This window comes from Kryptolebias marmoratus, linkage group LG14, assembly GCF_001649575.2.
Source record: "Kryptolebias marmoratus isolate JLee-2015 linkage group LG14, ASM164957v2, whole genome shotgun sequence".
Classification (NCBI taxonomy): domain Eukaryota; kingdom Metazoa; phylum Chordata; class Actinopteri; order Cyprinodontiformes; family Rivulidae; genus Kryptolebias; species Kryptolebias marmoratus.
The window spans coordinates 6,213,601-6,226,442 of record NC_051443.1 but is presented as its reverse complement, the minus strand read 5'-3'; the positions used below and the strand labels follow the sequence as shown (position 1 = coordinate 6,226,442).

The 12,842-nt window shown below is 38.1% G+C and overlaps 1 protein-coding gene across 5 annotated transcripts in view; it reads right to left on the bottom strand.

Moving 5' to 3' along the window:
* The window catches only part of fcho2 (FCH and mu domain containing endocytic adaptor 2), a 68,956-nt gene that overhangs the window by 16,381 nt on the left and 39,733 nt on the right, over window positions 1-12,842 (bottom strand). For 2 of the 5 annotated variants that reach the window (XM_025008403.2, XM_025008407.2), the window contains exons 15-21: window positions 12,142-12,166; window positions 7,160-7,204; window positions 6,495-6,534; window positions 6,281-6,366; window positions 3,028-3,111; window positions 1,552-2,031; window positions 1,012-1,127 (exon numbers count right to left, since the gene is read on the bottom strand). In XM_025008403.2, the coding sequence (XP_024864171.1) occupies window positions 1,012-1,127; window positions 1,552-2,031; window positions 3,028-3,111; window positions 6,281-6,366; window positions 6,495-6,534; window positions 7,160-7,204; window positions 12,142-12,166 (876 nt within the window). The remainder of the gene's footprint in view (window positions 1-1,011; window positions 1,128-1,551; window positions 2,032-3,027; window positions 3,112-6,280; window positions 6,367-6,494; window positions 6,535-7,159; window positions 7,205-12,141; window positions 12,167-12,842) is intronic. The other 3 variants (XM_025008404.2, XM_017427523.3, XM_017427525.3) reach the window with 3 other exon arrangements.

The following is a 12,842-nucleotide window of genomic DNA, read 5'->3' as shown; positions in this document are numbered from 1 at the left end:
ATCCCCCAGGAGGAGTTGGAGTGTCGCTGGGGAGAGGGAGGTCTGGGTTCCTCTCCTGCACCTGTTGCCTCTGCGACCCGACCACGGATATGCAGTGGAATATGGATGAATGGATGGACACAAAAGTGTCAATTTAGTCGCCAATATTTGCAGTCTGGTGAGATACTAGCTTAAGTACTCTGACTTCCAAAATGTAGTATCTCACTGGGCTGCGACTGCTAAAGACTAGGTAGCGACTCAAACTTCACTCAATATTGCACAAAAATGTGCAAATTTTCAGTTGCAGTGTCACAGAGTTATGAATGTTTGTGACTGAGGGACCAGTGAGTGTTGTGGCTTACACTTTGCATGATCAATTTTTGAAAATCTTGGTTTATTTCTGTGTGCATGGGATGCAAAACTAAATTCTAGGCATGCATATTATCTCACCGCCCACCTGTGCCCATTTTGTACCCACCTTGGCAGCTGCCTTCCACGTTTATGATTTAATCTGCTCAAGTATACTTTTAAAACAAAGTTTTTAAACAATTCTTATTTATCATCAGTGGGTTTTAGACCTGAACATGTATTCTGTCAGAGAACAGCTTGTGTGCCGGTGTCAAAATGCAGCTTTCGACATGGGTCAGAGATGCCGCATGACAAAATCAAGAAGGGCTTTGTGAGGACTGACTATTTTGAGGGAGAATTTATCTCACAAACATGCTTCTGAACATGTTCAAAATGCAAGCAACAAGACTGTGAGCCTCTGTGACTTAATCGAGGAAACTGAGAATAATCCCCACGAACGTGGCGATTCAATCTAATGACCATCTGTTGAACCAACTCTAAATTCGCTCAATTGATTTCAATAAAGCCTGAGAATGGTATAAGAAGACTGTAAATAATATTTCAGCAGTGTTAGAAGATGGGTAAGGTGCTCTAAAATCTTTAAATGTAATCCAACAAAAAATTCTATTAGCTGTGACCACAACCTCAGCATAGAAATGATCCAGTATTGATACAATTACTCACAATTTCATTGATCCCTGTGAGTTTCCCAGTGGGGATTTTGGGCCTGGAGGAGGGTCGTGGTGGAGGAGCGAGGGCTCCAGCTGTCAGAGGGGTGGTAGGTCGCTGTGGAACTGGCACTACGTAGAGAAACACAAATGGGTCCTTCTGGTTACTGGTGGTTAAAAGTCAGAAAATGATTATGTACGAACAAGCAGCTGCTACAACTCAAACTGGATGCAGAACCTCCATGCATCATTTCACACCATGAAAGCAAATCAATAAATGTTAAAATCATAACAAGGCAAAAAAATTAAACACATTCCAAAACAACATTTAGAACACACAACAGCCAGCACAATATACTGTAAATTAAAGTAGATGTATACAAGCATTAGTCAAACAAACCTAAGGTAAATGAAACTGAAAATAATTGGATACAGTTTTTATTATTAAATAAAAGAACGTAGAGCATACAGTTACATTAAAAACAAACAGAAAACAAAATGAGCAAAACTCCAAACTTGGGGTATAAAATGTCTCTAAAGACATAATGTTTGTTACCCTGGTGTATTTTGTTTGACGGGGCTGCAGCCGTGGCCCTATCAGAGAACACATCAGTGGAACAGAGGATGCTTTCCTCTCTGCGGTACGCGTCTGCAGAGTCATCGGACAGGAAGCGACTCGACCTGCCGGCGCCTGCCCGCACCCTCTGGAGCTCCATCACAGATGGGCCGTGATGGCTCGGCGGCGCTGCATTATCGCCAAAAGCAATCCACTGGTGCTGGGACCAGGATGACGAGGAGAAGCCGTCTACGCTCTTTGGAGGGCCGACAGTGGCGGGGCTCCTGATTGGGTCGATGGGCTCAGCGGGCTGGGTGAGGGGGGCACTCTGGGCCCTGGACAGAGCGGGTTTGAGTATCTGGAAAGGGGTTTCTGGTGAATCCCAGGGAGAGGATGTGGATGAGGAGAAGGAGGAGATGTCCTTGGACTGTTGGTGCTCTGCCAAAGGAGTGGAGCGACCCTTTGGTAGCATTGCGTCAACTGAAGGGGGAAATTTGATCAACAGAGGCAATAAAAGAAAAAAATACAAAACAGAATAGAAACCATCAATTTTCAGGAATTTAGTCAAATTTGTGCATCATCAGCTTATTATCACTTTCTGCCAAAAGTGAAAGGGCAGTGATGTTTTTGCCTGTGGCTGTGTGTGTGTGTTTGTCATCCTGTTAGCAAAACATCTCATGAACCACCAGACAAATTTTAATGAAACTCTCAGAAAAGTAATCACCGAATGAACATCTACAACTGATTAACTTTGGGAAACAACCTCATTTAAGATGACAACCACAGACAACCCACCTTAGAAAACACAGAAATGGCTACATTTCTACAGATAGACAAAAAATGTGATGCGGTAGTAGGTGAGAGGCGTTCACAACACAGACTCCGACCATGACATCTCGCTGTATCACATGAAAATGCAGATAACACTCTTCTCAAGGTTTAACCCAAAAAAAAGAGGATTTTAGTCTAAAACCCAGGCATGAAAGGTGGCGAGTGATATGCATTACTTCAAAAAATGCTGAGTATTTAATTTATTAAAATTTTTGTTACACAGTTATTACTATATTATATTCAACTGATTCAAATTTAAGATTTTAGGAGAAACTACCAAAGTTTTAAACAAAGATCTTGCACAATCAATTAGCATTTCAGCTATGTGTATTGAATGACTCTACTAAAACACCCAATTTTAGCTGTGTCTGTATAAATAATTGATTTATTGCCATATTTTGAATTTATAAGTTCAGTTAGGTGTGGCGGCCATCCTAAATCCAATTGACTCCAAAAGCTAACTAACTGTAGATATACATCCACTGATTACATTCCGAGCATGTCATAAAAATCCATTAAGTGGAGATATTTTGCTAAGAAACGAACACAGACAAACAATTACATAATTGCCCACCTGCCATGGTGGGGAACAGTAAAAATACATGAAAGTATAAAACAAAAAAAAAGGAGGCACACATGTTTTACCTGGTGCCTCTGGCAGAAAGATGTCAGAGTCATTCATCAGAAAAGATGGAGATGGAGGGATTGAAAGGAAGACAGAACCAAGGTCTGACAAGAAGACGTAAAAAAGGGAATACATCAAGGCACTTAAACTCAAAAAAATGACATTAATAAAGACATCAAATGAAAAAAAAAATAATGTACAGTAAAACCCATGGATGCAACATTAATACAAAAAGTATATTCAGGGTTTCCCCCAGCGTATTATAAGCTTGGCGGGCCACCAGGCTTTAGTGACCTGGACGCCAGGCTAAGCTCTGCTTGTTTATTATAAATACGTCATTTTTTATACACGTTTTTTTCCACCCGCACTCCCAAAACTGCTACCTTTATCTACCTTACCGAGCGAGGCTACGTGCACCAACAGTGACGCAATCGCACTGTCCCCGCCTCTGCGCGAAGGCCCCGCGAGTTAGCACGTCGCTGGAGCCACAGCATTAAACAAGCGGGTTTAACCAAAAATGGTTAGTTGAGCTGAAATTCAGCCGGTGGCTTTACAAGACCGAATATGGTAAGCATGTTTTGTGCTTAGTGAAAATATTATCCATGTTTCCCAGTAAAATTATGCTACTAAATTCAGCATTAGATATGTTTTGTGTTGTGATCCAACATGCAGTCTGAGCCACAAAAAGCACAGTACAGTACCGCATCTCTCTGTTTTTCAGAGTTCTCGGATGTTATTCGTTGGCCTTGATGTGAGACTTGTGTTGGTGCCTTGTTTGCACTTTTTCATTTGTTATTTATTTAGTTTAATTGTATTTTTGTTTAAAAAAGTATTTCAAAAGTGCCTTTTTGTAAAACTGTAGTTGTGTAAATATTTGGCATAAATTTCTTTCAATATCACATAATAAATAGCCATATTTTCAACTTTCCTGTCAACTTTAATCTTTTTTTTTTAAACTAAATCACGGTCGGCCGGTGAACGGCCACCTATCACCGGGCTTAGCCTCTTTTCTGGGGGAAACCCTGATATTTAATCCCATCTTTGTTACATACATGTTTACATCTGAAGGCAGTAACAACACTGTGTGTAAAAACATTACTGTCTCATCACCGTATCCAAATCAGGACTTTTCTTGCTGCTCTTTTGACTTTTAAGCCGAGACCTTTGACAGTAATGAGACGCTGTTTGACAACATACGTGCCAGTGGGCTTTATATGCGACCCCGTGACCTCAGCTAGGTGCCAATTAACTGTGGATTACTCTTAACCTGGGGAACGGGTCAGTGCTAATGTCACTCTGTTTAAACTCCAGTGTTGTGCACGAGGAGCACGTTCGGGAGTGTGTCCTCAAAAACACGCTCTTCAGGGAGTTTAACCGTCAACTGCTGCAAGAAAAGAGTTCATATCAAACTAAAACAGGCAGAGATACAAAATCTATTGTAAACTGCAAATTTACAAACCTGCAGAAAGAGTTTAAACCAAAGTAAAGATATTGATAGATGAAGTTTCAACAGAAAAATGATTACAATGATTAAATGTAAACACAGCTCTAAAAAAACTTTCAGGGTACATGTGGGAAGATATTTTCATGGCTCAGATTTTTATCATCCTAAACTTAATATTCAGTTTTATCTGCAATTTTCAGGTTATTTTTTATTTTGACAGCTTTATACAGAAGATTTTAGAGAAAATGAAGAGCCTTTTATTGCTCTAGACTGCCTAAATAGGATTTACTTAAGTATAGGAAAAGATAGATTGTGTAGAAACTTTCTTTAGTGTTAAGGGAATGTAGGCTTATTTTATTAAATCAACTGATGGTTCTGTTTTTATTAACGGAAATTCAAATGTCTGGGCAACACCAGCAATGTTCAGCCAAACAGATCTAGATTTAAAATGAAGGAAAAAATTGCTTTTAAACTAAAACCTGTTTTATCAACTTTATAAATCCATAGTTTAATCCATATAAAAATGTTAAAATCATGAAAACCATTAAAAACTAAGATTTGAGTGTAGTTAAGGTAAAAGAGATCCATTTCCCTCATGGTCTTGTCTAAAAGTTGGTCCAGAACCACATCCAGAACTATTTATTTGCTCTGTTAGAGAAATTAACTGAAGAGCAGGAAGTCACTTATTTTGCTCAAACCATTTTAAAAAGTCTGCATTTCAAATGATTAAACTAAAAAGAAAAAAAGTTTATTTGTTTTTTAATCCCTTATTAAAATGGACTACAAAGTTTTGGTAAAGCAAAAACAAATTCACTCCAGTTTAAAGAGAATAATGAAAATGAAGTTTATAGGAGATTTTGAACTGAATTTAGCTTTGTTTAGAACTATTTTAACTAGTTCAATTAAAGGCCCGCTTATACTACTCTGATACTTTTTTTTTGTTTAAAATTCTTTGGTAAAAATTGTAAAATACCCATGCCATGTGACTAGGTGTCAAAAACCTCCACATTAGCAAAATATCAAAACATACAGAAATCTGTGTACATTCACGTCTCACAGTCAGGGGATCGAGCCAGTAGATGTGTTGAGGAACTTAACTTATGTAAACATAAACCAAGTACTTCTGTGACAACAAGCATTAAACTAAAGATGAAAACAGTAAACGGACTCATAGTTTTTACACATTTCCATCTGCCCAAAAGCAGACAGAGAGGAAACAATTGACAAATGTCTGCAGGATTTAGTTCCTAAAGCTGCATCAAGCTCATTGGTGTCACGTTAGATTGGTATTTTTACTGCTGTGTGGGTCAGTCGATCTCTTATTGGCTGTCCCTCTGGACACATTAAAGCTAAAAAGATATATAGATCGGCACTTTTCAGAGCCAAAAAGTTTCTGCACCTGGTCTTAATGTCTGGAGGAAGCTGATCCAAGTAATCAAAAGACATGGCTGCAGATAACTGTATGAACTAATGGGTTTTATAAAAATGTATTGACAGAATGCTGGTATGGATGGTATGTTTCCCGCGCTGTTTACGTCACAGACATATTATGCTGCCAGATCAAAACAACTACAGCACTTCTTTACTTTTAATACTGTTTAATCTTCAGAGCAAGATTGCAGATTACTGGTGACGGAATCAGGAGGAAGCGTAGATAAACACACAAACTGCCCCACATTTGTTTTAGTTTCTAGAGCACAAAGTGACTGTGAGCACGGTGCATGATCATTTCTGAAAAAGCTCCGTATTTTCAGTTCACATGGAGACAGAAACTGAGTGAAAAAAAAAAACAAAAAAACATCCTGACACTTCTCAGCTTTGAGATTTACCTGCTGCTGATGACACAGAGGAGGCGGATCCGACAGGCAGAGCCGGACTCAGCGGATCCAGAGACAGGAGATCGTTGTTCGTCAGTCTGACCGATTGCGACAAAGAGAAAAGTGAAACATACAGAACATTTAAAGCTCACGGAAGCTGCAGGAATCAAAACAACAACTGTAATTTGGCCCTGACTTATAAAGAGTATCTGAACGCTTAACTCACTCGTACGATGTAGGCATTTTGGGTTTTGATAGTTCATCACCTGCAGTGAGACCAAACAGAAACAAGTTCGCAATGTGAGAACAGGAGAGACTGATTCATAGCATGTATGGAAAAAAAATATGAAAACAAGAGAGATAATCAGCAAAAACACTGAAGTTTTCCGTATCTAAATGTAAAGGCAGTAAACTGAACTGTGAAACTTCAACAAAACCCATTGACGGTTAAAGAAAGTCAAAAGTTTGGACACAGCAAACAAGTGTGTCAAAACTTTTTCCTGGCGTTGGACAGCAGCAGGGAAACCTCATCACACCAAAATCCTGCAACAGTGTTAATAGAACAAAACGCTACTGGGATTTTAAAGAGGCAGAAGCGCTTTAAACAGGAGAGGGAGTGATTTTAAAACCAAAAATTAACCCAGGAATCTCGGTTATTTTATGCCCCTGCCTAAAGTGTTATTGTACATTTTATGTAGTCATCTAAGCAACAAGAAACTCAGGTAGGAAGGAAGAAATCATGAGCCACGTGTGTGTAAATTGAAACCGTTCTAAGAGTTCGGCCCAGTGATGTTAGGTGGAGTCGGCCGGCTGCAGAAGCTGTTAAAGAGGTGTGGGGCAGTGGCAGGTACCTGAGAGTGGGGGTAGGGGTGGGGGTGAAGACATACTCACCAAAACTCTGAGCCTTACAGTTTAATGCTGATTCTCCTCTGATCCCTGAGCGTATGTAGAGTATACATCTATCAGTGCTTTTAGGTTATGCAAACAGATCGCAACGCTTTCAGGTTTTCAGCCGCAGAGGGTCAATATTTAAAAAGGAGGGTTTCTCCACAAATTGAAGTTTAAAACTCCAACCTTTTCTGCCTCAAATTGTCAAAATTTTAGGCTACTTTTTTCCATTTACTGAACATTTAGAGAATAGATTTGCAAAGCAGTCAGGGTTTTATTGTCTACGTGCTACAAAACAATCGATGATGTGCGTAATCTAGTGATATTGTGACATCTCGTGAGCTGTTTCCACTCTATCTGTTAAAGGTAACTCAGCTAACATCTGATCTTATTTTCAATATCTATAAAACTGACTGAGTGACAGACATTTTTGTATTGGTTAATGTCAATTAAGTTGGTCAGTTGTAGCTGTACAAACAGTGATTACTTTCTCAGAATTTCATTAAAATCTGTTCAGTGGTTCACAAGATATTCTACTAACAGACACGCACACACACACCGTTATTAAAATATTATAGTCCACCTTGGCCTTTTGGTGGAAAGAATAAATAATAATGTACAAGAACACACAAATTTGGTTTTACCCTTTTGTTAAAAAAAAGGAAAAAGAATTATAAAAGTCGCTGAAGTAACTTGAAACTGATAAAAGTGATAAAAATCTGTCATTGCTTTTGAATTTTGATTCATCTAAATTATTTAAAAAAAAACTAATGAAACTGGTCTTGACAAAAGAGATGGTATCCTTAACTTATTATTTTGTTGCACAACCGTTTTGTCCCACTCCTCGTGGACAAACTGCTCCATCTGTCTCAGATTTAAAGGGTTCCTTCTTCAGACTGCATGTTTCAGCTCCTTCCAAAGACAGGGTTTCCCCCAGTGTTATATACTGCTTTAACATCCTCTCTGTATCACAGCCAGAAACACAACAGCTCTTCCTCCTGAATACGTGCAGCCATATTTGATGTGACAACCATCTGCTTTTTTTTTTACTGTATTTCCACTGGTTACGTAGCGTACTGCCCCCTGTCTTTTTGGAGAATACTGCACCGACGTAAGCGCCAAATATAAACGCCTCCACCGCGCGCTCAGGTCTGCGCGCTGGTCGTGGAGCCATGCGGGACTCTAACGAGCCCTGCTGGAGTTAGCAGGTCGCTGGAGCCACAGCAATAAACATCAATCGAGCGGATTTAACCAAAAATGGTTAGTTGAGCTGAAATTCAGCGGGTGGCTTTACAAGACCGAATATGGTAAGCATGTTTTGTGCTTAGTGAAAATATTATCCATGTTTACCAGTAAAATGATGCTATTAAATTCAGCATTAGATAAGTTTTGTTTTGTTGTTACATGTAGTGATCCAACATGCAGCCTGTGCCACAAAAAGCATCTGTCTATTTTCAGAGTTCTCTGTTGTTATTCATTGGCCTTGACATGAGACGTGTGTTGGTGCCTTGTTTGCACTTTTTCATTTGTGTGACTCTATTTTCTTGACTACAAGGCGCACCTGAATATTAGCCGCACAAGGTAAAATTAGGGGAAAATCCTGCTTTGTTCACACATTAGCCGCACCGGACTAAAAGCCGCAGGTGTTTTAATGTTTAGTTACCATATGTAAGACAAACAAAGGGGATTGTCAGAACAGAGATGGCTGTTTGGGAACATATCCCTTTTATTAACATTTTGAAAAACAAGTTACCGGTACATATTTGCATAACTTTTTACGTACTAATTGGTACTTTGCCCTTCCGCCAGGCAAAGTAGTGCCGTACAACAACGGAACAAACCAAAACAAATCCTCTTACAATATCACAAAAATCATGAAAAATCCATAGAAAAGCCCCACCGGTCTATAAGCCGCAGGGTTCAAAGCTTGTGCAAAAAGTAGCAGCTTGTAGTCCGGAAATTACGGTAACTTAATGTGACTTAAATTAGGATTTAAATTAGGTGCAAACAATTTGTATTTATTTTATTGTATTTTTGTTTAAAAAAGTATTTCAAAAGTGCCTTTTTGTAAAGCTTTAGTTATGTAAATATTTGGCACACATATCTTACAATATCCCATAATAAATAGCCATATTTTCAACTTTCCGGTCAACTTTAATCTTTTTTTTACTAAATCATGGTCGGCCGGCGATCGGCCAACTACCACCTGGCATAGCCTCCTTTCTGGGGGAAACCCTGAAAGATGTTCAACAGGATTTAGATCAGGACTCAGAGACCACTTCAGAATGGTCCAATGTTTGGTTCTGAGCCATTCTTGGTGTTTTTAGCTGAGTGTTTTGGCTCATGATCCCGTCAGAGGACCCATGAGCTGAGACTGAGACCAAGGTTTCTGACACTGGGCAGCACATTTGGCTCCAGAATGTTTTGATAGTCTTGAGATTTCATTGAACAGCTTCAAGACGCCCTGTGTCAGATGCAGCAAAGCAGCCCCAGAATAGAACCGATCCTCCTCCATGTTTCACTGTAGGTTCAGGGTAGGTTTCATTTGTGGGTTTGTCAGCGTCCAGTTGTGTCTAATCTGTTTAAAGGACATTCTCCCAGAAGCTTTGTGGTTTGTCAATAGGGGTTTTGGCAAATTCCAGTCTCACTTTCTTTTCTTTCCTTTTTTGTTTTGAACAACAAAGGTAACTCAGCTGATCGGTCGTTTTCTTTGGCTTCACTTTGACTAAAACAGTGAAAGATGTTACCATCCACTTTGTCAAAACCAATTTTATTATTATTTTTTTTTTCATTCTGCAGAACCAAATTCAAAAAGGAATGACTGATTTTAATTACTTGATTTGTAGTAATTTTTTTCTTCCTCTTATGTTTTGTCATTTTCAAGTTATTTCAGTGAGCACTGGGGGTACAAACAAAGAGTGTCCCAAATTCACTTTATTTGGTTCATAAACCAAAAGTACACTGTGGTGACTTTTTCATTTTTATGAGAAATACACTGCTTGTTTGAACAACTTTTGATTTTTATTTATTAGAAAATTCAAACCGTAATAAAGACTGGGAACTCAAATATGTCTCCATACTTATTCAGACTTGGAAAATACTAAAAACAACTTTTCCAAAGGAACACCGTCAATAATGGGGAATATTTCTTTATAATTTAGCTTTATAAGTAAACATTAGAAGTCATGGCTAAAATTTAAAAGTTGAGCAAAATATATAATAGAATAAAATAAATTGTGTACTGTGTACTTATTGGGGGGGAGGTGTTACAGAAAATAAAACTCATATTTCTAACTATATCTAAACCCTGTAGAATATGTGTGATTTTGGAGTAAAGTGTCATTTTATTGCATGTAAAAATGATTACAATTTTAATTTTAATGCTAAAGATTTGGCTTTATTGCAACAAACACAAAACAGGGAAAAAATTGTGATTTTAAAATTAATATTTGGGGATATTTTGCACTTGAACACAATAACTAAATATAATTATCACATTTCCAAACTAATGTCAACAATCCAACATGTTATGTAAAAGTTTTCCCTCAGATTTGGTGTTTCACATGCCTCAGAGCTTTTTAGATCTGATTTAAACAATCAAACCAAGTAATCATGCTACGTCTCTGATAATTACAACTGCAAACCACTGGAGACAAAATACCTGCTTTAGATTAATATTATTATCCCTCTATAAACCAAATATTTGTATGGAAGTGATCCTGCAGGCATTTTTGTTTATTGTGTGCACATGTTTGTCCCCACTTCTGACTAAATCTGAAGTTTTGTTGAACTTCCAGTCCTGAATTGGTGGTAAATCTGTTTCATCAGGATAAACTTTCACATATTAGTCATGGAAACTAGGACCTGTTTGAGCTTTCCTTTTGGAAGAGGAGATGAAAAGCTGAAGCATGCCTTGAGTTTGTTTGATTTCCATGACATGCGACAAGACGGGCACAGGTATTCACCCAGCAGCGCTGAAACTGAAGCGTTATGTTGGGCAGCTGTTTCCTAGGTTTTACTTTAAAATAAAGCAAACTTGACAAAGCGGTTTTATTTGGCAAAAATAAGGTCTCTACACATTTTTAATTTATTTTAAAATTCTGTACTTTTCTAACTAACTTTGCAGCTTCCAGTTTGAACTGACAAAGACAAAGCTCCTCAAGTGAGAAAAGAAATGTCTTCAAAAAAAAAAAAAAAAGAGAATTTTCATGTCCTGGCTGACTGAAAAATCTACACCAGTACTGTGGTTTTATTTCAGTTTTTGAGAAAATATTGCATTTAAGCTTTTTGCTTCACAAAAATAACAATTTATCCATGTGAATGGAGAAGCAGGTGAAGAAGATGGATGGATTGATGGATGGACATGCTTGTCTGCTAAAAGGTTCAAGTTGTTGTATTTTCGTTGACATTACAATTCCTATAGATAGAGACTCATGAAGATAAATCTGCATTTTTTTATTTTAATTTCCAAATGTCAGCAATCTTGGTGGGAGATAAAAACTGGACATTATGTTTACTTTACATGCTTTTATTCATGTAGATTTTTTTTGTTTTAGAAAACGCAGTAGGTAATACCTGTAGACTTTACAGCGTAGAGTCTGGAAAGACTAAACTTTTTCCATACTTTGTTTTCCTTTTTGCTCACTTATCCAGAGCTGGAAAATGACAAAACCAAATTCCACACTTTTCCAGATTTTTAAAGCATGTATAGAAACCGTGGAAAATAGTTGACCTGTCACAATATACAGCTAATTAAACACTGATTTTTTTTTATTTGTACCAATAAGGGAAGATTTTCCCTCACATATTACATTTATAGAAAAGAACAGACCTTTTTTGGGGGGGAATATATTCATTTTGGCTGAGTTTCTAGATCTTTACCTTTAAAAAAAAAAAACAGCAACTTGGGCCAAGAAAAATGTGTTTCACCCCCCCCAAACTTCAGTAACACAAAGATACAGAAAGGTTAGGGAAAAAATACTCACTGGACTGGTTCCTTCGCATCTGTCCCTGGAGAAGAGAAAAACAAAACAAAGACATTAAGACGTCATATTTATATTTATTTTTTACAGTTACTTGCCAAAGTTTTGTTTACTTTGTTAAAAAGACAAGATCACTCTTCACACGTGACACATTAAATGTTGTTTCACAGAGTGGAATGTACCATTTTATGGGTCATTGACCCTGTGGAAGCTAAAACTTTCAAACATAATTAAAATGGTCCTCAAATGGCTTCTTAAGTCAAATATTCGGTCAAACTCCATATCAAATGCATTTATGTGCCGAAGACTGAAATTATTCCCAAGTTTCCACTTCGGAGTTAAAACCAGTAAATCATTGGACAACTACAGACTCACACATACCGCACACTAAACTTAGGGTGAAAACTTCAGCAGCACCACACAGTTTATCTAAGGCATACAACGATCAGGCGGGGGACAACAGAGAGCGTGACCCCCCACACCCCCCCAGCACCAACACTTCACCGACTTCCTTCACAGATCTGTCCTTCTTTCTTTCTTTTTTTTTTTGTTCTTTCCAGACATAAATCTGCCAAGTCCTACTGTGAAACACAAGACACGGCTGATACACTCCTGAGGACGAGTAAAGCTAAAGAAACTAAGAGCATCAGTTTCAATAAAAACCCTGTTTCTTACAAGAAGGAAGGTTAGGAGGGCTGTCAGGG